Raw genomic sequence first — 25,185 nt, forward strand, 5'->3', positions numbered from 1 at the left:
ACACAAACTTTGTTCTTACTAGAGCCTTGGTGAGGATGTCTGCCACCTGTCCTCCTATAGGAGTGTACCTCAACTGTACTGCTCCTCATTGGACATAGTCTCTGACAAAGTGACACATGATATCAATGTGCTTTGACCAATCATGAAATACTGGATTCTCATAGAGCTTGATGCAACTCTGATTATCACACAAAATCCTGGTCACTTCCATCCTTCTCCTAAATAGTTTCACAAGCAATTTCCTAAGCCATATGGCTTCGCACGAAGTTGTACTAGCTACCATATATTCAGCTTCAGTTGAGCTCAAAGCCACAGATTTTTGTTTCCTACTACACCAGGAGGTCATTCCTAATCCAATGTTGAAACAGTACCTAGTACTTTTCCGATCTACTGAACTTCCAGCCCAATCTGCGTCAATGAACCCACTCAACCTGATTTCATTGCCTTGGGTGTATAATAGTCCATGCTCGATCGTTCCTTGTATATACCTGAGAACATGTTTGGTTGTTGCCCAGTGTGCCCTCTTGGGTTACACCATGCACTAACTGAGGGTGTTGACAGCATAACAAATGTCTGGCCTAGTATTGATCAGATACATCAGGGACCCTATAAGCTGCATGTACAAGGTGGAATCAACGTCTTTATCTTCTAATGCATCAATCTTCTTCCAATTGGTGATCATTGGAGTAGCCATAGGTGTACAGTCCTGCATCCTGAATCTCTTCAAGATCTTTGTAGCATATCTCCCTTGTCCAAGGAAGATCTCACCCTTCTGCTACCAAACTTCCAACCCCAGGAAATAGTGCATCTGTCCCAAATCCTTCATGTCGAATTTTGTGGCTAGGTTCTTCTTGCAGTCTTTGATGAGCCTGGATGATCCTGTTAGAAAAAGTTCATCCACATATAACACTAGGATTAAAGGTTCATTCTCTACAACAAGATAGTAGATATTAGGATCTGCTTCGCTCTTGACGAACCCCATCTTCTGCAAGTAGCCATCAATTCGACTGTACCATGCTCTAGGTGCCTGTTTAAGCCCATACAAGGCTTTCTTTAATCTACATACATGAGACTTCTTCTCATGTGTCTCAAAACCCTCTGGTTATTCAATGTATACTTCCTCTTCTATTACCCCATTCAAGAATGTCGTCTTGACATCCATTTGGTGAATCTCCCACCCCATCTGTGCTACAAGAGATATCACCGTGTTGACCACTATCGGTCAACTACCCATGCAGTACACCTCCTTTCTGTTGGCAGAGAGGGGTAGCTCCTGAGCGACGTGTCCGTGCCAGCCTACAGTCATCAACAGCTTGATCATTTTGTTGTAAACCCAGTCTGCATATATGAATTGTAAATAATCTAAGCAGATCAGAGTCATGTATGTAAAATTGCCTAGGTGGACCTAACTTTCTAATGATGATCTGCGTCCCGGGAGGTTTTTCGTCTCACTGATCCATGGATCGGCAGAGTTTTCCTTCAAACCTGACCCCAAAGCCGGGATGCATTTTGTTATCAGAACTTTAGGAGAATCTTAGTATGTTAATCTGCTAGATTATGGTTGTGTCGCAGAACTGGGTGTTCTATGAGGGTCTGTATTAAGTGGGTTCATCCCTTTGAGATGTAAATTGTAAAAATCATGATGAAATGTGTCTTGAGGGTTGAAAATGTTGTAAATCCCCTCATGAGTCGTAAGTCCTAGGTCCTAGGTGATGTTTCCAACGGCTTAGTTTGATGATCCATCTTAAAATGAATTAAAAATTTAAAAAAATGAATAAAAATAATAAAATAAATAAATAAATAAAATAACAAAAAAAAAATTTAAAAACATAAAGCAAAAACCCTAAGCAATAAAATAATAATATTTTTGTGAATGCATGCAAAGTAGCTTTTTTAAATAAAATCGACGGATGAGATTAAGAGATGTCTTAACCCTCATCGACGGTCGAGATCGCTTCAGCATGGATCACCCAAAACTAGCCGTTGGGATCATTTCCTTTATATAGGGTCTTAGGGGGTCATTTTAGAGGTTTATCTGATCTGTGAGTCTGGACTGAAAAGCTCTCTTGTAATCTGATTTTCTGGTTAATAAAAAGACTTTGGGGTTCAAAACTGACTGGTGTTACTCTCTGGAATCGCTGTGAGATTTTCGTTTTTCTGCATATTTCAGTTTTCAGCGGTTAAAAATAGCTGGTTTTCAGAGTATTGTGAGTACAGGTAGCTTGCTCACGTGCTAGGGTTTGAATGTTGTAGGTTTTCTGGAATAATGGCAGGTATCTCCATTATTTCTTGAAATCTAGCAGCATTTCTTGCCCTCTTTACTGATGTTTGCCGAAGGTGTGCAGGAAATCTTTAGGTGAAGGGTATTTGTGGGCGTTTGGGGAAGTTCTGGGCTGAACCAGCCGACTCCCATAGGCTTTTCTGTGCAGAGCCCAGCTGATTGTGCCCTGGGTTAATCATTTAAAGTTTACTTCCTGTTTTACATGAGAGATTTTCTTTCTGTTCACAGTAAAGTTCAAAATTTCTGATATTTCCAAAATATTACTGCAATTATTGTCAAATCTGGCTGTCTAGAGCTATAATTTTTGTGATTTTGGGCAAATTTTCAAGGGTTTACTGCAAAACTTTGTGTATATCTGCCATTGTTCTTTTCCTGCAGGATTATCAAGACAAAATCGAGAAAAGGGTTTTCCTCTAGTACTGTGTTGATTGTCTGCCCATCTGCTGGGCTGGCTGTCGAGGGAGCATTTCAAATACCCTTCTCTGCTCATTTACCATTTACGTAAAGCCAGGACAAAGAGCTGTTTACCCACGCGCCTCAACAACTGCTATTGCCATCGATCACTGCATATCTGGTAAATGTTCGCCGCGTGAAATGTTTAAAGCCTGTGAATGACTGTCATGCTCACACCGCCGTCAAGAGCTGGAAAACGCATATGTTATCAGCTTGCATTTTGACGTGGGAGCTCCAGAAAATACTTAAAAACGCAGGAAAACTTCAGGTGAGGTAATTTCTTCAAGTCATTGCAAGCCATCGTCTCCAGGTAACCGTGCAATCGATCTCCAATTTTTTCAAAGTTGTCCAGGTAAAATCGTTTTCATTTTTATACAGGCAGAGCATAAAAAACGAATTTTGTTTGGGCATATGTGTCGGGTCTCTTTGACTGTGTGTTTTTCCTGAAGCCGAAATTTCGTTTGATGAAACCGTCTGCGGATTTCCTTTAGGGCTTTCACGTGGGTATTGTTTTTTGCAGCTCTGATCGCTAGTGCAATCTGGACAGCCGGCTGCGTGTTTTCCTTGAAGCCGCATTTTCCTTTTCGATCTTTCCACATCACACCAGGTATGCGTATTTATGTTATATGAAATCGTTTTTCAGTTGAGAGCCAGCGTAAGCTTAATCGGTTGCGTTGCGGGCTGTTAGTCTATCGGTGGCATTGGCGTGCTCGAATTTCTCTGAAAGCGTTGTTTTCCCCAGCGTTTCCCTTTGCCCGGCATAAGACTGTGATGTCGTTTCCTCTTTCTGCCTGAGGTCTTGCGTGAGGATTAGGTTTTCATACGATTTTCGCTGCCCGTTACGTTTTCATTTTTGATGCGTTCCCTTTTAATGCACGTTCCCTTTTAATTAGATTTCAAATAGCTTCAGATTTGTTTTAGTGTGGAAGTGTAGTCGTAGGGTTAGTTTAGCATAGGTTTGTTTGTTTCTTTTAGTTTTTAATTTTAAATGTAATGTATACCATTTGGTTGGATTTTAATTATTAAAGTTTCTTTTTTTTTTAAAAAGATTTAGTTTGATTTAAATTTTGTTAGATTTAGGTTATTAGCTTATTTACTTGTTAGATTTTAAATAGTTTTTTTTTTTTTTTTTTTTTTTTTTTTTTTTTGTTATATAGATTTTAGTTCTTTCAGCATTTAATATTTAGATTTTAATTTTTTTTATTTTATATAGTTGCTTTTTTTTTTTTTTTTTAAAAAAAGGGAGAAAAGATTTTAGATTTAGTTTTATAGTTTAGTTTTAGATAGATTTTTTATTTTTTTTAATTTTCTTTTTTTTTTTAAAAAAAAAAAAAAATTTAAAAAGCATAAAAAAATTGTCTTTTTTCCTTTTTGTGGAGAATTACTTTTACCACCTTCAGTTGCTTATCACTGCATATCTTTCACGCTGAGATCTGAGCATAAAATAGATATCTGGTTTCACTGTTGTTTAAAGCAATTTATTTCTCTTAGTTTGCTGGATATCGTTATTTGAAGAGCATTGTGGTTTCACTGAATATTTAAGCGCTGTTCAGGTTATTTGTTGATAAATGATTGTTGTATGATTCATGTTCTTATACCACCCTAAAAATAATTATTTAGGCACCAATCTCATAAGGCACTGGTCTGCTCAATTCATCAAATCATTTTAGTGCTTATCCCAATCGTGCATCTCGTCTCCCAGCCCAACTGTTTGGCAGTTGGCCTTCATCTTTCCTCAGGGTCTACCCCCCTTAGCCGTGGGAGACAGGCTTAAACGGAGGGACCGGGGATCAGGGTGACAGCCCCCGGTCTGAGTGTTGTCGTGTCAGTTTGCGCGACAACACACCGTTCTAATAGAAGTATACCTGGCTACTGGGGCGAAGGTTTCTTCGCAGTCTATCCCTTCCTTTTGAGCATACCCCTTAGCCACAAAGCTGGCTTTGTATTTCTGCACATTGTCGTCTGCAACATATTTGACTTTGTAGATCCATCTCAAACCTACCACTGACATGTCCTGAGGCCTAGGTACCACTTCCCAAACATCATTGACCATTACAGAACTGTATTCCTCCACCATTGCATCTACCCATACTTGATGCTGAATAGCCTCCTGAAAACTAGAAGGTTCCCCAACCTGAGCTACTAGCGCCTGGTATCTGTCTAGCTGTCTTCGCTCCCTTTTATCATTCCTAGGTGCACCAATGAAGTCCTCTGCATCCCATAGAATCTGTCGGAGTTCCCAGCTTGTTCTTCCACTAGTAGTGGGTACATCTATCAGCTCTTCCTCTTCCTGAGATTCCTCCTGTTCCTAAGCTTTGCCTTCAGAAGAATTTCTGGTACTAGTTTCTGTTGGTCGAAGTGGTTGGACCAACGGATCGTCTTTTGACTACTCCTCGAAAGGCATTTCTCAGGATTTCCTGAAAACTCTGTCCTCCATGAACTTTACATCCCTCCGAACTACTACTTTCCTACTCCCTAGAAGATAGACTCTATATGCCTTAGCATTCTCGCTATATCCCACAAGATATCCTTTCTCAGTAGTTTGATCTAATTTCTTTCTCTTTTCTTTGGGTATACGACAATACGCTAAACTCCCAAATATCCTGAAATGACTAACTTTAGGTGTCTTCTCGATGAAGACCCTTTCTGGATTGATTTTGCCCAATGCCCTGTGTGGAGTTCTATTCTGAACATAAACTGTCGTGCTACATGCTTCTGCCCACAAGAATTTGGGCATATCTTGATCATACAGCATTTCCCTAGCTGCTTCCACAATAGTCTTGTTTTTCCTTTCTGCTACTCCATTTTGCTCCGGATTGTAGGGAGTTGTCCACTCTCTTCTGATGCCTTCCTTAGCACAAAAATCGGCGAAGTCCTTGTCAACATACTCTCTGCCATTGTCTGAGTGCAACACTTTTATCTTCTTTCATATCAAATTCTCCACTAGAGCCTTGAGCTCTTTGAATCGACCAAAAACCTCATCCTTGGTTTTTAGAAAGTAGATCCAAGTCTTCCTAGAATGGTCATCGATGAAGGTGATGAAGTATTTGGCACCACTAAGAGCTTTTGTGGACATCGATCCGCAGATGTCTGAGTGTATCAATCTTAGAACACTCTTAGCTATATTGTTACTTCTGGAAAACGCATCTTTGGCATACTTGCCCAGAGCGCATCCTCTGCATACATCATCTCGTTCGGTACTTAGTTCTAGAACTCCTAATACTATTTTCCTGAGAATTCTCAGAGCCCCATGGTGTAAGTGTCCCATCCTCTTGTGCCATAGTTCATTCAAATCTTTATCTGCATTGTTGCCTATCAGTGCCATTGGTGATTTTAGTTGTAATCTATACAGCATGTTACTTCTGATTCCGATCTGGGCCTTCCTTTCCCAACAAGAGTGTTTGACATACACTTTCTCCTTAATGAAGAAAACAATAGAGCCCTTGTTTTGACGTTGAGATACGAAGAGTAAGCTCATCCCCAATCCTGGCACATGCAGCACATTGGTGGCTCGAAGCCGCTCTCCTGCTTCGGTTTGAAAGACTACAATACCTCTTCCTACTAGGATACACTTTGCCTTATTTCCCATGGTGATCTAAAAATTCATTCTTTCTTCCTGATAATTTGAAAAACATTCTCGAATTCCTGTCATATGCCAGGAAGCTCCACTATCTATATACCAAACCTCAGAGGAGGCAGAGCTTGCTAGGCAAGCAACTTCTTCTTCCAATCTGGAGGCTAACATATAGTAATCGTGATCCATGTCCCTTGTGTCTTCTTCTAGAAATCTGCGTGAGTCCCTTTGAGTTGATGCCTTTGCATCATGCTCTTGATCCATAGTCGATTTTTCTCTCCTGTTGCCGGATCTCTGCTCTGATACCATGTGAAAATTTCTAACCTGAAATTCTACTGCAGCAACTGATTTATTTCACCTACTTATTCTTCACAATAAGTTATTTACGAAATCCCTTCAGCGAATAATAAAATAAATTTTACTACAATTTTCACATAATTATACAAAGAAAATACATACACAACAACCAATCACATCAACGCAGTTGTTTTTGGACAATTGTCCCAGGAAAAACCCAATGTGGGAAAACCGGCACAGCAGATGAGGGTTTTATCAATTTTTTGCAACAATCGCTTTTACAATGAATGATTTTACAGAGAACCTGAGAGAAAACACCTGAGAAACTTTCTGGCACTTTGGAGACCCTTCTCCCACCTCTGCGTCACCTCAGCGTCACTCTGTGTGGCTCAGCGTGGCTCTGAGTGGCTTTGCATCCCTCCACGTCAGCCTGCATGAGGGCTACGTCTCCCCTGGACTGCGTCTCCCTTTGCGTGTCTCTTAATGTCCCTACGTCACCTCCTCCTCAGTGACTGACTGCTGCTAATACCCTCCTCTTCCTCCACCCTGTAACTCTCCCTCTGAAATTGATCTCCTTCTCTTGAGAATCGATTTTCCTTGAGATATTGAGTATCTGCCGATGTATCTCCAAATGATCCTCAAGTCTTCCCTTATACTTTTCCTGTTGAACAATTGATGAATCAACGACCGAGATTAAGTCTCTAATCAATGGCTATGATTAAAACAGATTTGATCCTTGTCTCTTAGAAGCTTCTCACTCTTATCTTTATTAATACCCATTAATATTTATTTTCCTAAGTTTAGACTTAAGAACCCATTAAAAATATTAATTATTTTAATAACTCCTCATCCGGGTGGAATTTCCCCAAACGATTTCTGGGTCTTGGAGATCTCATGTGCCTTAGCCTCTCCACCAAATTTCAAGGCTAGAGCACATCTAATGCTACCAAAATCAACAGTTCTAAAGGGGTCCATCAGATCTATAAAAAGAGGAGCAGGAGGCCATTGGAGGACATCTTGGATTTGATATTTCTTCTTGTATGAGAGGTTTGAGGACCCGGTTCTCTACTCGATTGGTAGCCTCAGGACAAAAACCCTCGGGTGATTCAGTGAGATTGGGCAAGTACCCATCTCCCCTTGGTGAGTTCATCCAAAATTCATAGGAGATCTTAGCAGTGGCATTTCAATTCAGTTTTGGAGGGCCAGCAAAACATTGGGCAGATTCTTGAGGCCAGTTTTCCATCTTAGCTATTTTGTTGTATCAACATGTAAACCCCAGTTTTCTATTATAATAAAAGCTGAGATTATTTCTGCTCATTGTATTATTGAATTGCATGCATTCTATTAGTTATATTTTACATGGCAATCTTTTGTTAAGTGAATGGTAATTTTATGGAGAAATTCTGGTTGGGTTAAATTTCTGCAAAATTAGTCAAAATATCCCACTTGGGATAATACATTATCCTATTGCAGCTGATGTGCTTAGGTATCTTCTATGGGCTATAAAATTTCAAGTGAAAAGTTAAAATCCATCTGCCATAGTGCCATATGTTTGTAAGAGCCCCAAGTTGACCAATGAAATGAGCAATTGATCCTCATTGAAGAAGATCAACAAAAGTGCCACATAACATTCCAGGCAGGCATTACATCTCAGAGCTTAGTTGCATATGTCAGATGCTAGATAGGCTAATTTTCCAATTACCATATGTCTACAACAGCAGTGCAATCATTTAACAAGAATGGAACATCATATAATTGGTTCATTACAAGTAAAATACCGGAGGGGCATGATACAAGAACTAGAATTCACAACAAAGTAACGAATCCAAGTGGCATGTACAGAAGAATAAGTTGGCTGGCTTACAATCCGAATGGCATGGATAGAAGAATAAGTCTTCTTGATTATTGGTGTAAAAGTCCAAATTTGGGGAAAAAACATGCACAGTCTTCTTAAAATGTACTGATATATGATTTCACTTCAAAAAGGTTCCAACATTCTCGGGATAAACAAAGCAAATCCTAAAAGACCAAACTGTGCCCAGGCTAGTAGACAAGTCAATCAAGGTGGACACAAAAGGGTTAACATAATGATAGCATTACAATATCTCCAATACCAATGCTGTCAAAGTTATATGCCTTAGCTAACAAGGACATCAGACTACACACAAGGTAGTGTTCCATTTTCAGGAACTTTCTCAAACTCAAAATCAGGATCATATACATATTCATTCAGTCTTCACAGGGCTATTAGATCCATCTTGGATGTTTAGTAGGCCTGGGATCTAGAGTGAATAACAAACTATTTCTTCACTGATGACTAAAGCAATTTAGTAACATTTAATATGATTATACTTGGATGACAAAACAGTATGAGATGAAAAAAATAACAGAAACATTATGAATGCATTATGGAATGCTCGATAAAGTTACTCCAAAACTAGGTGAGCTTCAAAGTTAACTCTTTTATATTTTTTCAGGAAAAGAGGATTAAAGAATGTCCATTAATGGAATCTTCAAAATTGTATGGGAAACAAACTTTGAAAGGAATAGGAACGCACAAGCTTCAACTTCCATCATCTGGAACACATTAAAAATAAACTGAGAAAACATGTTGCATTATAACATTAATTAGCTGAAACATATCACCTCATATTCAACTTAGCGTTTTATTGAAAACTGCACAACTGACACAGAAATTATGCAAATGGGATGTCTACTGCAAGAAAACCTTCAAATGACATAAAGAGTCAAATAATAATAGAGAAAAACAAACCAGATCACAAAGTATGGGATTCTTTATTAGATTCTCCAGTCTTTCACCATGTGCTGTGCCAACCAACATCACTCCTCTCTCTGCAATAGTACGACAAGCAAGAGCCTCTGCTTCAGTGCCAATCTCATCCACAATGACCACCTCTGGCATATGGTTCTCAACAGCTTCAACCATAACTTTATGCTGTAATGATGGTTCTGGAACTTGCATCCTCCGTGCACCCCCTATTGCAGGATGAGGAATATCCCCATCCCCTCCAATTTCATTGCTCGTATCCACAATAACCTGTTGCAATTTTGATAGTTGATTTGTGCAGCTAGCAACAAAACATGAAGATAGTATAAGAATGTCTCTAATAAGTAAACAAGTTGTTATGAGATACCACTCTTTTATGCAATTCATCTGCTAGAACTCGAGCTATTTCACGCATGACAGTGGTCTTTCCCACACCAGGCCTAACAAGTCAGAGAAAACATTTAGAAAAATAATAATCCATGTTCTTGATGAAATAAATATCATTAGTAAAAACTTTAAAAAAAGATGTTTCGTAAACTGCATCAATCTACCTGCCTAGAAATAAGATGCTTTCTCCATAAGGTAAAAGATCACGGACCATGTCAACATGACCAGTCACTGCACGGCCAACCCTACAAGTCAAGCCAACAATAACCCCCTTCCTGCTCCGTACTGCAGATATTCTGTGAAGAGTACCTTCAATGCCTGCTCGATTGTCACCCCCAAACTCACCAACAGCAGCCTGGGCTGCCTCCAATTCCTGCCTTGAAATCTGTTCATGCAAATGTTATATTGAAATTTGACTAGTTGATAATACTAAATTTTAGACTAACAATGTCTAAAACAAGTTACAATCACAAGCATAGCAATTAGATGTTTGTGCATGATTGTTCTGCTCACTATAATAATCATTTAGGAGAGTAAGTTTTTCCTTTTCAATCTCTCAATGGCATTGTTGACACCTTAGGGGTAACTACTTCTGGATCCACCCTTTAGGTTCGTAGTTTGCAAACTTGCATGAGCTGTCTTGCTTATGCCATCCACACTCAGACTTGTTTCATCCACTTCTCCTTCATACATATGATGATCTCACCACACATTAGTTATTGATTCTTTCAGATGCCTCAGCTATCGTATATCAACTCCTATCTCTTACACCTTAGACAACACATGCACTTACATATGGTACACCATATGTTTTCACACACATGGTGCTCTGCTCTCTTGGTTTAGCTTGTTACTTTAGTTGTTGTTCTATGATTCAGTGTATGGATTTCTTGCTTAAACATAGTGTTATTTCTTATCCAGGTTGTGAACGTGGTTGGCATCAGTGTATCTAATAATGTACCATAAGTTATAACACTCTTAAATTTTGTCCTTTTGTGTTAGGGGATATCATGGTGGGTCATAGTTTTCTTCTAGATAAGTGCCATTACCTCTTGAGTCAAGATGTACCACTAGAGAACTAGGTGGAATGTAGTGTACTTCATATCCCAACCATACTTAACACTTTTCATCTTTCCCTTTCACTTCCATTCCATCCATCAAATTTCCTTGCTCATGATTAACTTATCGTAAGTCATTCACCAAGGTCCTATGCAAATTAAAGAAGACCCATGTGTAAGAGCTTTCAAAGTCAAAAAAGTGAAAGCACTTGAGGTAGTTGCAGCATAAAAAGTTAAAAACCAAAAAATAATAATGCTAGAGCTATGCCACCTCATTAAAAGGCCCTTACTCCTAAGTCCTATGTTTAACAATGCTTACTCAAAGAAAAAAGTGTTAGTTTTTGTAGCATCGAATGGTGTTCTAGTCTCAAACTTTGTGGAGAGGCTAAAACACATGAGATCTCCAGAACCCATAAATCGTTTCTGGAAATTCCACCTAAAGACAGCTCAATTAAATTAATTAATCGATAAATAAAAATGCTTAAGTCTAACTTGAGGGAAATCAATTAAGTAATAGGAATTAATTGAGAAAGGTGAGAATTCTCTAGAAACTCGCATGGATCAACTCAGAGATGATCTAAGCCGTTGATGAGGACTTAATCATGGAAGTTGGTTCCCCAATGATAGATTATAAGAGGAGGTCGATGGGGTATATGGAAGACACACAGTGTAGATGCTCAGTGATCAAGGAAGTTCAATTCTCCAATAGCAAGTGTTTGACTAGTGAGATCGAGCCAGTTATCAAGTAACAGGTGGCAGAGGGGCAGAGTAGTAGATTTCCGGAGGAGTTTCCAGCTCCAAAAGAGTCAGGAGAGGAGGTCATATTATTTCTCCAAGAGGTTGCATAGGGATTGCGCAAAGCCTTAAGAGGGCAATTTGATTTAGCTGAGCAGGAGGAGGATTCAGTTGTCGGAGTCCGGGATAATTTCCCTGCGGGTTGGAGAATTCTTTCCAAAGTAACAACAGTCAGTCAGAGGCAAATTCGAGGCAGGATTGGGCTGAGCGTTTGAGGGCCTGCGCAGGGGTGATGCAGGAGCTACGTAGAGGAGGTCGAGCTTGCCAGTTTGAGTGGCCAAACTGAGCTGAGATTGCTCAAGGAGGGTAAATTCCCTCAAATATTTTTGCCAGTATTTCTCTTAGAGAGGATCGCCAGTTTAGCGTCCATTTTATTATATGCAAAAATTTTGCTGCTAGATAATAATAAAACCCTCATTTGTTGCACCAGTTTTCCCGCATTGGGTTTTTCTGGGGACAATTGTCCAAAAATAAAGGTGTCAATTTCTGTGTGATTTCTCTAAATTTCTCAGTTCCGCATATTTTATTTCTGCTGGGTAATTTTTATTTGTGAAGAATTGCAATGTGAACCATTCGTTGTTTTCCGTAAAAAATAAACTACTTAATAATTAACCAGTTAGAAGAATAATTTCCAGTAGCTGCATTTCAAGGAATTTTCACATGGTATCAAAGCGATTTTGATTGGATCAGTAGCTCAAAGATGAAGAGGAAGAAATTCGTTGTTCAAAGGGAGCAACAACACAATTTCTCCAAGGTCTGCACAGAGCCTAGCCAGGCAATACGAGTAGCAGAGCAGAGGTTTGATTTCCAATTGCAGAGGGGAAGGAAAAGTTCGAATTGCTCAAAGCAGAGCTCTAGCAGGCAGAGGTAAAGCTGAAAAGTAATTCCAGAGAGCAACGCAGTAGAATTGTCGAGTAGATTCGAGCGGAAGAGGAAGAGAAATTGCATACACAGAGGGTGTTTCTTTCAGAGGGTTTCTAGTTTTAGAAATCCAAAAATTTCCAATTGCAATAGGCAGTAGCAGTAGGTAGATTTTCTCACTCCAGGAAGGAGTGCGAGTAGCAGTTTTAGCAGCCGAGCAGGTGAGAGATTTTTGTCCCAGGTCAAGTTTTTGCAGTGATGGCTTCAACAGGACTCTAAGATCAGGACAAATTAGAGGGTGCAAACTATTGTATCTGGAAGGCCAGGATGGCATTCCTGCTAGACGAATATGGTCTTAAGCAGTACGCAAAAAACGTTTTTGTACCTACGGATCCAGAACAACTAGCAAATTACAATAAGGAGATGGTCAAGGCGAAGCGGTTGATTCTCGATGGAGTTCGAGATCATATAGTTTCACACATTGTGGCCAAGAATACAACCAAAGAAATGTGGGATGCTATGGCCACACTATATCAGAATCCTTCCGAGCAGCGAAAGATGTTCTTGAAGGAAACACTGAGGAATATTTGAATGTAGAAGGGTGAAGGCATCAACACCTATCTCACCAGAATTCAAGACATAAGTGATGAGCTTGCAGTTGTAGGAGAGTTGCCTCCATTTACAAAATTTGTGCATTTGGCCCTCAATAGTGTCACCGTTGTAGTGCAGATGCAGAGTTGGCAACAGTGCAGTGTCAGCAGCAGCACAGATGCAACATGGTTTAGCTACAACCAGTAACAAATAGAGTTAGTGTAGTGGTTGATGGACAGTGGCAAGCAGCTATAGTTGTCAAACATCAGCAGCATGTATGGGAGGATGATGCAGAGACAAAGTGTTGTAGCAGTGCAACACTAGAACACCTTTCTCGCTAAGAGGGAGTGTTAGTTTTTGTAGCATCGAATGGTGTTCTAGTCTCAAACTTTTAGAGAGGCTAAAACACATGAGATCTCCAGAACCCAAAAATCAGTTCTAGAATTTCCACCTAGAGATAGCTCAATTAAATTAATTAATCGATAATTAAAAATGCCTAAGTCTAACTTAGGGAAATCTATTAATTAATAGGAATTAATTGAAAAAGGTGAGAATTCTCTAGAAACTCACATGGACCAACTCAAAGATTATCTAGGTTGTTGATGAGGACTTAATCATGGTCGTTGGTTCCCCAACGAGACATTATAAGAGGAGGTCGATGGGGTAAATGGAAGACACACAGTGCAGATACTCAATGATCAAGGCAATTCGATTCTCCAGTAGCAAGTGATTCAGCAGTGAGATTGAGCCAATGATCGAGTAGCAGGTGGCAGAGAGGCCGAGTAGCAGATTTCTGGGGGAGTTTCCAGTTCTAGAAGAGTCAAGAGAGCAGGTCATATTATTTCTCCAGGAGGTTGCGCAGAGCCTCAAGAGGGAAATTTGATTTAGTTGTGCAAGAGGATTCATTTGCCAGAGTTCGAGATAATTTTCCTATGGGCTGGAGGATTCTTTCCAAAGCAGCAGCAGTCTGTTAGAGGCAGATTTGAGACAAGATTAGGTTGAGCGTTTAAGGGCTTGCATAGGGGTGACGCAGGAGCTGCGCAAACTAGGTTGAGTTTTCCAGTTCAAATCGCCAAACTAAGTTGGAATTGCTCCAGGAGAAGGGTAAATTCCCTCAAATATTTTTTCCAGTATTTCTCTCAGAGAGGATCGCCAGTTTGGCATCCATTTTATTGTACTCATAATTTTTTTTGCTACATAATAATAAAACCCTCATCTGCTGCACCGGTTTTCCTGCATTGGGTTTTTCCGAGGACAATTATCCAAAAATAACGGTGTCAATTTGTGTGTGTGTGATTGCTCCAAATTTTCGAGTTATGCATATTTTATTTACGCAAAATAATTTTTATTTGTGAAGAATTGCAATGTGAATTATTCATTGTTTGTCGTAGCAAATAAACTGCTTAATAATTAACCAATTAGAAGAATAATTTCTAGTTGTTGCATTTCAAGGAATTTTCACAAAAATGACTAAGAGATCAATGAGTGCTTTAAATAAAGAAAGAAAAACAAAAGAAAAGGAAAATAAAAAGGGAAAGTAAAACAAAGTACCAGGGTGGTAACTCTAAGCTTAGTGCACCCTCATAAAGGCCATCATGGAAGAAATGAAGACCCCTAGCTCTAGAAAGCTAGCCAAAGAAGACCTATACATCATCATGACTACGAAGGTTAGTTCGTAAAGTTTCCTCTTCTCACCTTCCATAAAGTATCCATCACATTTACCTACTATGATATGATATGCAATTGTTGATGTTTTTGCAACATCATGTAAACATTCTCACATGGGGTCCTGCTGATTTGACTAGGGAGAATGATACATTCACCCATGGGGCCATGTTGATCTCAGTAGGGGTAATGGCCCAAGGGCAATCCTTCTCCCATGGGCCATGTTGATTTGGCTAGGGGAGAATGGTCCACGATGCCCACATTGTGCTCCGAGATGGAGTGATCTATTTTTTATAGAGCGGGTTTAAATTGTTTATTGATTGCGGTTTTTCACCTGACAGTGGGGTAAACAATTCTAGTCGAATGTTGAGTTGTGATGTAGGATCCATTAGTGAAGGAGTTTCTAGTGATGAAGAGCCACCTATTGATTTTTAGGTAGTTGTGGGAGGTATTTCCCAATTACACAAGTTAAAAGTAAGAAAAAATCAATTTTAAATTAGAAGAAAGAAAATTTAATTTAATTTTAAATTTAATTTGCAAAGAGACCTGCCTCTTGGGCACCCTAAAATCACTATAAAAAGACACTTGAACTTCTCATTTTCATATACACTTATAACTCACATTTTGTTTTTCTCTCTCTCTCTCACGTGTGAAGAAATCTCTAAAAAGCCGAATTTCTGAGACAGTTAATGTTTGACCGATTGAATTTTCTGTGTAATTACTTAATGATGTTCTCGAGTATGTTAAAGTAATATCATATATCATTGGAAGTAATTATCAGTTGCAGAAAATTGTGCTTGTTTGATTAGCACTAGAAAATCAACATGGTATGAGAGCTTTGGTAGAAAAAGACCTCAATAGAGTGTTAAATTTTTGGAGTTGTTATGTACAACATATTTACTTTTACTCCTACCTAAATTTATGCAAAGAATTGCATAAATTATGGTGGGTAGTAATTCCTGGTAAATATGTTTAATTACCAAAATATAAAGAATGTATTGCATATTTACTTTTTACTTCTACATAAATTTACGCAAAGAATCACATAAATCGTGGAGGAACAATTTAACAAAGTCAAACACTATTTGGGTGGATTATAACGTAATGGAGTAAAATACAAATTTTAATATGAGAAGAGATTTAACCTCATTAAATGGTTAGAGAATATGTGTAGGGTGAATAGCGACATAGATCCACTAGTGTTCATAAGAAATTAATCTAGGAGATTTAAAGGGCATCTCAGAGGATTCTCCTAGGATTAAGCATAAACTCAGCAAGAGTGAGTTGTGTTCAAGAGGGAGAAATTTTACGAACATCTAGAACCATGCCAGATGATCAAAAGAACTTCTAGTTCAGAGGGAGAAGACAATTAGATAGAGTGGAAGGATGTAGCCTACTTGAGATCAAAAGAGTCTCTCATGATAATGAGGAGCAGGAGGCTCCCAAGGATGTGGGTTCAAGTCCTTTTGTAACTATGGAACATCCTTTAGATCATCAGGAAGACCCAGAAGGGCCCATTGAGCCCGTGGACCCACTTAGGGTCATTGTTTCAGAATACAAGAAGAGGCCACCATGGATTCAAAGTACATTGAATAATGTAAAGGGGCATGCAGCTCCCTATGGCACATTTAGAGAAAGCTAACGTCTTAAGAAGTATTGAGGATATGCAACACTGATGAGTCACATCATTGATTCCGAGCCATTCAACTATGAGGAGACAACAAGTCAGCAAGTTTGGAAGGATGCCATGATGGAGGAATATCAATCCATCATGAAGAATGATGTGTGGGAAATTGTGCCGAGCCCTAAGGGGATTAAGTGATGACTTCCAAGTGGATCTACATGATCAAGCATGTGGTAGATGGAAACACAGAGAAGTACAAAGCAAGATTCGAGGCAGAGGGTTCTCCCAGAAAGAGGGAGAGGACTATGAAGAGACATTTCGTAATGTTCCAAACTTATATAAATAGTGATATTCAAAGCAAAATCGATTTTTAACACGGAAAAATTAAACAATCATCAAATACTCAATATACTCCAGAAATGAGAACCAACTGAGCCATTTTATTAATGAAATGGAGCAAGTACAATAGTATGGAAAATGCACTTGGGCTTGCCTCAAGGGCAAGCTTAACAAAACCCAGGTGATAAACAATAATCTCAAAGTTGGAAAATAATTGCTCCTCTAATGCTCTGCATTGTCTCCTAGAATCTACATTGTTGGCTGGAAAGGAACTGCAAGATCCTTGGCCAAAACCCAGAAAGGGTTTGGCCAAAATCCAACCTCCCAAATTCGACCTCCAAACTGCTCAATAAATACGACCTGCAAGGAACAACAATGAAACCTCCTCCAATGCTCCGAAAATGAAGCAATCCCCTCTCCAAATGTTTCCCTTAACCTCCCCGGTAAAGTTCACTCTCAAAGCCTGATACTCTACCCACCACGCGAGCACCAAGTGTTGCCTCTGCGCTGACCCAGGTAGTGCAAAAGTCACCCTGCAAAGTAGCACACTCCTCCAGCTCCCAAACTCTCCAAAATGACAATAATCCTCCTATGCCTCCTCTCCGGAAAATCTCTCACCCAAACTCCACTGCAAGACACCACAAGCAAACTCAGCCTCCTCTTCATTGCGTCCTTGTAATGTTCCAAACTAGGAAAAATAGTGCTATGCAGGCAAATAATAAAAACAACACCATAAAATTGAAACATTCATTGCACACCCATAAAAACTCCAGAAATAACCAATAGCTGAGCCATTTCATTATAATCTGGGAGAAAAGTACAATAATGTGGAAGTGGTGCACCTGGGCTTGCCTCAATGGCAAGCGTGATCAAACCCAGGTGGTAATATGTCAATCCCATATGGCACAAATAATTGTTGCAATGCTGCCCTACGCTACCCTCGTGAAACTGTGTTGTCTGTTGCAAAGATGTTGTTGGAAACCCCACCTTCAGTGCTCAGAAAATTACGGGAAATTAACCCCGGCCTCTCCACCAAATACCCAGAATAACCCATGAAGGAATTGGCCAAATGTTGACCTCAGAATTTTGGCCCAATTTCCCCTTAGCTCCTTTAGCTACTAGTTGCGTTGGGACCCTTGTTTGACCCCTTAGATCTACCCAGAAAATTCTATAAAATTAGGAGTGTGATCCTTGCCCAAAACCCAGGAAAAACCCAAAAAGGTTCTCCCTTGGTTCCAACCTTCAAAAATTGACCCTTCACAACTTGGCCCTCCTCCAATTTCGAATTTTGTTGCTGTGACTGATCCTGTCAATCTCTACTCTCTCAACTCCAGCAATCCTCCTCAAATGGCCCTCCAAATGAACTCCCAGCTCCAAACTCCCCCGGATGGTGCTACCCCAAAGAGTCTCACTCCAATAACTGCGCAGTCATCGAGGAGATGACACAGTTCTGCATCTAATGAAATGAGAGTTGTGTGTTGTTAGTTTTTGATAGCATCGGAAGTGATCTAGCCTTGAAAATTGATGGAGAGGATAAGGCACATGAGTTCTAAAGAACCCAGAAACCATTTGGTGAAATTCCACCTGGATTGTATTTTATTAAAATAATTAATATTTTTAATGGAGTTCCTAAGTCTAAACTTAGGGAAATTAAAATATTAATGGGTATTAATCAAAATATGGGTGAGAATGATCTAGAAGGCGGATCAAGTCATGTTTTAATCTTAGACGTCGATTAGAGACTTAATTTCGGCCATTGAAGACTCAACAAGAAAAGTATAAAATGGAGGCTTGGGGTTCATTTGGAAACACACACGGAGAGAACGAATTGATCTGAAGTTCGATTTTTGGGGCTAGGAAGTTGACAAATTCGAACTAGGTGATCATTCTGTAGCAAAGGAGCAGTGCGAATCCGGGAGAAGAGTTTTCTGGAGAATACTGACAAAGAAGCGGAGAGAGCTTGCAAAGAGGCAGCGCAGTAGCCGGGAGAGCTGACATTGGGCCAGTGTGGGCCCACACAGTCCTGACGTAGAGCCAAAAGGGCCAGCGCAGAGCAGAAAAGCTGCCTATCATGTAGAATCCAAAACTGTAGGGAATAGTCGGAACCCTCGGAACTGCAGGAACTACCAGGATAGCTGACGCAGAGGGCAGAAGAGGTGACGCAGGGCCTACACAGGGCCAATGCAGAAATAGTCGGGGTTAGTCAGTCTTGTGCTGGATCCGCTGGAATTTTGCCGGGTGAAGTGAGGTAAAACTCAATCAGATTTTCTGCTAGGATTTTCCCTGTAAAGGATTGTTAGATGAGAATCCTAGATTTGTATTCAGATATTTCTCCTGCATAATAATAAACTCTTAGAACTGCTACACCAGTTTTCCCGCATTGGGTTTTTTCGGGGACTACTTGTCCAAAAATAGTTGTGTCCTATGTGTTGTATCTTGTTCTTTGCTCTGTTTTCTGTTTCATGAGATCAAGTATTTAATAGTGTAGGCTACAGAAGTAATTTGCTTCAGTGTTATGAAGAATAACTTGATGAATATAATTTAAAAATCAAGTAGGTGAAGTAGATTCAGATTTACTGCAGTAGGGGTTCCTTCAGAGTGTAGGAATTTTCACATGGTATCAGAGGATTGATTTTGGAACAGGAAGAGCAGATCCAACGCTGAGCAGAGAGGCCAATCGCTGCACTTGGTAGTAATTCGAATCCTCTTGAAGGGATTGTGCAGTCCTTGCCGGGAAGCAAAGATTCCAAGGAAATCTCTCTCTGAGAGAGTCGACAGAGAGGTATGATTTCTAAATTGTGAGCTTGCAGAGGCAGAGGGAATGACGCAGAGCCTCAGCACAGAGCTTGAAGGACGCAATTTCTGTTGGGGCAGAAATCTGTCGGAAAAGAGCGAAGACACATAGAAGGGGAATTTTCTCCTTAAAGGACTTCCAGCCAAGGAGTTTGAATCTTCACTTGCTGAACAGTAGCGGAGAGGGGTAGATCTACAAGCTCGAGCAGAGAGTGCATAGGCCGGTCTAGTGTTTTGCAGAGGAGAGAGGAGGTCATTCGACATTTTGCAGAGATAGCAGCCGCATCTCCAGGAGGGAGGTGGGTCCTTTTAGAGCTGTAGTTCGAAAGAACTACATGAGCGCATGATCCTTGAGGAGTCCACCTCTTGGATCAATTCCTTGCTATGGGAGCCCAAGATTCTGCAGTAGCAAGATGGACTTAGTGTCAGAGGATGTAGTGGAGTATTTGGAGGACAAATGCAGTAGCTAGGGACCAGATATTGATCAACGCAGAGCAAGGTTGGCAGTAGTGCAGTTGGCACAGTGCAGGAGTCCGCAACAGCGCAGAAGATTCAAAGGGTCAGAATCAGCAGCGGTCAAAATCCAACATTCATTGTATTAAGTTGAACACAGTTAAGTTCAACTAATTTTGGATGTTTTTCAGTTGCTTCTCTCAACAACGGAGTTGTAGTACGGATGCAGTGCTAGCAGTGGTAGTGGCAATGTCATGGGCAGCAGTACAGTAGCAGTAGTAGCACAGTGTTGGTGGCAGCAGGAGTGCAGAAAGGTGGTGCTTCAGAAACAGAGCAGCATGCAAGTATTCATTGTTGCTAGAACACTTTCCTCGATAAGAGGGAGTGTTAGTTTTTGATAGCATCAGAAATGCTCTAGCCTTGAATATTGGTGGAGAGGCTAAGGCACATGAGTTCTAAAGAACTCAGAAATCGTTTGGTGAAATTCCACCCGGATTGTATTTTATTAAAATAATTAATATTTTTAATGGAGTTCCTAAGTCTAAATTTAGGGAAATTAAAATATTAATGGGTATTAATTAAAATATGGGTGAGAATGATCTAGAAGGCGGATCAAATCATGTTTTAATCTTAGCCGTTGATTACAGGGTTAATCTCAGTTGTTGAAGGCTCAACGGGAAAAGTATAAAATGGAGGCTTGGGGTTCATTCAGAAACACACATGGAGAGAACAAATTGATCTGGAATTCGATTTCTGGGGCTAGGAAGCTGAGATATTCGAACTAGGTGATCATTCTACAGCAGAGGGGCAGTGAGAATTCGGGAGAAGGATTTTCCGAAGAATACTGACAGAGAAGCGGATAGAGCTTGCAGAGAGGCAGCACGTAGCTAGGAGAGCTAACAATGGGCCCGTTTGGGCCCACGCAGTCCTGACGTAGAGCCAGAAGGGCTAGCACAGAGCAGAAACGTTGTTTGTCACACAGAATCCAAAACTGTTGGGACAGTCGAAACTGTCGAAACAACCAGGATAGTTGACATAGAGGGCAGAAGAGGTGACGTAGGGCTAACACAGAGCCTGTAAACCTAAAGAAGGGCCTACGCAGGGCCAGTGCAAAAATAGTCAGGGTTAGCCAGTCTTGTGCCGGATCAGCCAGAATATTGCCGGGTGAAGTGAGGTAAAACTCACTTAGAATTTCCGCCAGTGTTTTCTCTGTAAAGGATTGCTAAATGAGCATCCTAGATTTATATTCAGATATTTCTCCTGCATAATAATAAACCCTCAGAACTGATGCACCGGTTTTCCCACATTGGGTTTTTCTGGGAACTATTTGTCTAAAAATAATTGTGTCCTATGTGTTGTATCTTGTTCTTTGCTTTGTTTTTTGTTTCATGAGATCAAATATTTAATTAGTGTAGGCTGCAGATGTAATTTGCTTCAGTATTTAGAAGAATAACTTGATGAATGTAATTTAAAAATCAAGTAGGTGAAGTAGATTCAGATTTGCTGCAGTAGGGATTCCTTCAGAGTGTAGGAATTTTCACACATGTAGGATGGCCCTGTAGTTGCCTTTTATACACCTGACGCTGAAAATGATGAAGGATGCTCTTGTCTCCCCAACTTCCCGAAGTACCTCATGCTGTGACTGCGCAATCCCTGCGCTGTTGTTCCTCCCCCTGCTATTGGTACTCGACTTACAACTACTGTAACTCGTCTCCCTACTGCTGGTACGAATTGAGATGAAGAAGAACTCCCTTCTAGGGCTGGCACACGAAGTCCACCGAAGTAAAGGTTGAGATTGTTGATTTTGGGTAGCATTGGATGCGCTTTAGCTTCGAAATTTTGTGGAGGAGCTAGAACACATGAGATCTCCAGAACCCAGAAATCCTTTGGAGAAATTCCACCTGGATGAGAAGTTATTAAAATAATTAACATTTTTATTGGGTTCCAAGTCTAAACTTAAGAAAATAAAAATATTAATGAATATTAATAAGAATATGGGTGAGAAAACTCTAAGTGACGTGGATCAAGCCTGTTTTAATCTTAGCCGTTGATTAGGGACCTAATCTCGGTTGTTGATTCATCAACAAGAAAAGTATAAGAGGAGGCTTGAGGGTCAGTTGGAGAAAGTCGAGCTAAGTGATTTGAGCTGCAATGAGAGGGGCAGTTCGGCAAAGGGACCTAAGTCCAAGGTCGAGGATACATAGCAGAGAGGCAGAGCAATAACAGGAAAGACAATGCAACTCCAGAGAGGGTGACATAGAAGTTCGAAGGGTTGACGCAGTCCCTTAGAGGTAGCGCTAGGGTTTTCTGTGGGGCAGAGAGAGCAGCAGTTCAGCCAGTGTTGATAATATCGGTATCGGGAAAATATCGGCGAGGGTCCGGAAAATATCTTATCGGCAATATCGGCGAAAATATCGGCAAAATATCGGCAAATATCGGCAAGCATAAAAAATGCATAATATATTCATTTTTTTCAGATTTCTAAACATATAAAGCAATAACAACATGAACTAAACACATTGGCACATAAATATGAAGAAGGCATTGATATATATGATGTCAAATAGAAATGATACATCAAACTTCAAAGGCGATACCAAATCCTGCTGATCCCTGATAATTGTCCAATCAAGGACTCAAACAAAATAACATCACATATCCTGCTGATCCCTGATAGTGATAATTGTCCAATCAAGGACTCAAACAAAACAACATCACATATATAAAACTTTAAAAGTATTTCATCATCATGAGTTATAAACTTATATGTAGCAAAAGTTGCAAAACAAATAAAACTAGCAGCTATCTATCTGAGACCATTGGCCTCTCCCTAGCAGCTTTCTTTCTGTCTTGTTCAGCAATTGCTTCACGAGCTTTTTGTATAACCTCTGCACTAGAAACCATACAAGGCATCACATCTGCATCATATGCAGAGAGTTTAGCCAGATGGTATTTCAATCGTGTAATCCCTCCTGACATCTTGGTCCCACACAAGTTGCATGATATATATGCCTGATTTGCCCCACCAACAGCCTCCCCATACTCCCAAAATGGGTCCAAGGCTTTTGGCATATTTGACATTTGTAGTGAACTAATTCAAACCTAGGCAACAAAAAAAACAAAAAATTGGCATTAAACCCCCCAACACAAAATGAAAAAATAATAAGTAATAACAACCTCACTCAAAAAAAATTACTACATTATTTGCATTTTGCAATGTGAATGAAAAATGGCAATAAGAGGGTGCATAAGAAAGTTGAAAAAAAAAAAATGAAGCTTGCTGTCCAAATATGGAGAAAACCCTTGCATTGGTTCATGGGCATGAAAATCATAGCAAATGGAAAAAAACAAAGAAACAAAATGTTGGTAGGCAAAGAGGCAAGCAAGCATAACCCTAAATCTATGAAAAAATCATTAACATAGAGGTTTTTAAGAACATACCTGCTAATGGAAGAAATGAAGTTTGTTTCACTACTCTTCAATCTTTGATCCACAAAAAACTCTTAATTGGTGGTGATAATCGTCGTTTGATCTTCAAACCCTCCTTGACAAGCACCACAAAACTCTTTCCCTTTCTTCTCCAACACTCAGAAACAGAAATGAAGAAAAAAAAAACCAATTTTCGTTTTTTATAGCCGCGGAAAAACACGCCCGGCGATATTTTAGATCGTCGCGCGATATTTTCGAAAATATCGCTGATATTTCGTAAATCTCGCGATATTTTCGGGGCGATATATCGGCTCACCGAAAATATCGCGATATTTCCGATATTCGGCGATATATCGCCGATATTATCAACAGTGAGTTCAGCAAATTGACTTTTCAGCAAGGGAGGCTCACTGGGAGGGTGACGCAGTTCTAGCGCAGAGCTTGGAGCAGCCATCACTGCCCAGCACTGGAACAGCAATTGTCATATGTGGGGTTTGATCATCCAGTTGCTGGAATTGTCAAAATATTTGTTTCTGGATAGAGGTACTTCTGCCAAGTTTATTCTCTGTTGGGTGAGCCGGATTTGGCACCCTAGTTGTATTCAGAAATTTGCTTAATAATACAAACCCTCTATATGTTGCACTGGTTTTCCCGAATTGGGTTTTTCCGAGGACAATTGTCCAAAAATAATGGTGTCCCTTGTGTGATTGTCTCAGTTTATTTCAGTTCATGATCTGTATATATGTGTAGGCTGCAATAGTGTTTTCATCGTTGTTTAAGTAATTAAATAACTTGTTGAATGTAAAGAACAAGTAGGAGATGATAAACTAGTGATTGCAATAGGATTTCTGATGTGTAGATTCAAAAATTCTCACATGGTATCAGAGCATTGTAGATCATAGGAGACTGAAGACACCAGCCAAGAAATCCAAAGAATTTGCTGCAGAGAAGCAGTTGTCCCGAGTGACAGCATTGTTTCAGAGGCAGAGGAGCAGTTGCAGGAGTGATGCAGAGGCTCACGCAGTGCATGCGTCAACATTTTGAGCCTGCAGAGGGTGACGCAAAGCCAGAGAGGAGCCCACGCAGTGACTGTGTCAGCTCTCTAGGCTAGCACAGAGCCTGAGAGGTTCGAAACAGTCAGTTGTCGGGCAGAGGGAGCAGAGCAGATTCAATTGAGGAGCTGGTGGGACGTTGTTTCTGATTGGTGCAGAACAGTGTCTGTGGAGACAGAGCTGAGGTAGAGGGAGTCACTGCCTTGACAAATTTCTAGCCAAAGAAATCTAGATCTGGGTTGTAGCAGCAAAAGAGGATTGGAGAGGAAGTGATTCGACAGTTGGTAGGAGGATTTCTGTGAAGGAAATCAGGGCTCAGACGGAGTCTAGAGGAGCTTGATCCTTAAAGGATTTCTATGTTGGAGTTTCTAAGTCTAACAGTTAGAAACCCTCCATGCACTTTACTGATTTATTCCTTTGTTGAATTGAGATTTCTGTGATCCATATCAAGTTTATGAGAGATTTTTCGGCGTAAATCACATGATATTTCATTTGTCGACGCGTTTCGAACCAACCAGTGTGGTTCATCGTCAGGACAAGTTGAAGAAACAGATCAAGCTATGCATGTTAAATAGACAGAGCAGACCTCCAACGGCTATAATTCAGGACCACGGAACGGCTATATTGACTGAGTACACTGGGTGCCAAACTAGCTAACCCGACAGAGATAAAAAAAATCTGGTAGCAATACCTCTCTTCGAAAACAGGTATTCAGAAAGCCTGCTCCACGAAATCCCTCTCCAAC

General features: G+C 40.2%; 1 protein-coding gene across 1 annotated transcript in view; it reads right to left on the reverse strand.

The window, feature by feature from the left end:
* The window catches only part of LOC149206164 (uncharacterized protein ycf45-like), a 330,357-nt gene that overhangs the window by 255,662 nt on the left and 49,510 nt on the right, over positions 1–25,185 (reverse strand). The window contains exons 3-5 of the mRNA XM_089397614.1: positions 9,945–10,165; positions 9,761–9,833; positions 9,379–9,663 (exon numbers count right to left, since the gene is read on the reverse strand). Of these exons, the coding sequence (XP_089253740.1) occupies positions 9,379–9,663; positions 9,761–9,833; positions 9,945–10,165 (579 nt within the window). The remainder of the gene's footprint in view (positions 1–9,378; positions 9,664–9,760; positions 9,834–9,944; positions 10,166–25,185) is intronic.

The sequence above is a fragment of the Pinus tabuliformis genome, chromosome 1_2, assembly GCF_031772625.1.
Source record: "Pinus tabuliformis cultivar Carrire ecotype Pingquan chromosome 1_2, CPIR1, whole genome shotgun sequence".
Classification (NCBI taxonomy): domain Eukaryota; kingdom Viridiplantae; phylum Streptophyta; class Pinopsida; order Pinales; family Pinaceae; genus Pinus; species Pinus tabuliformis.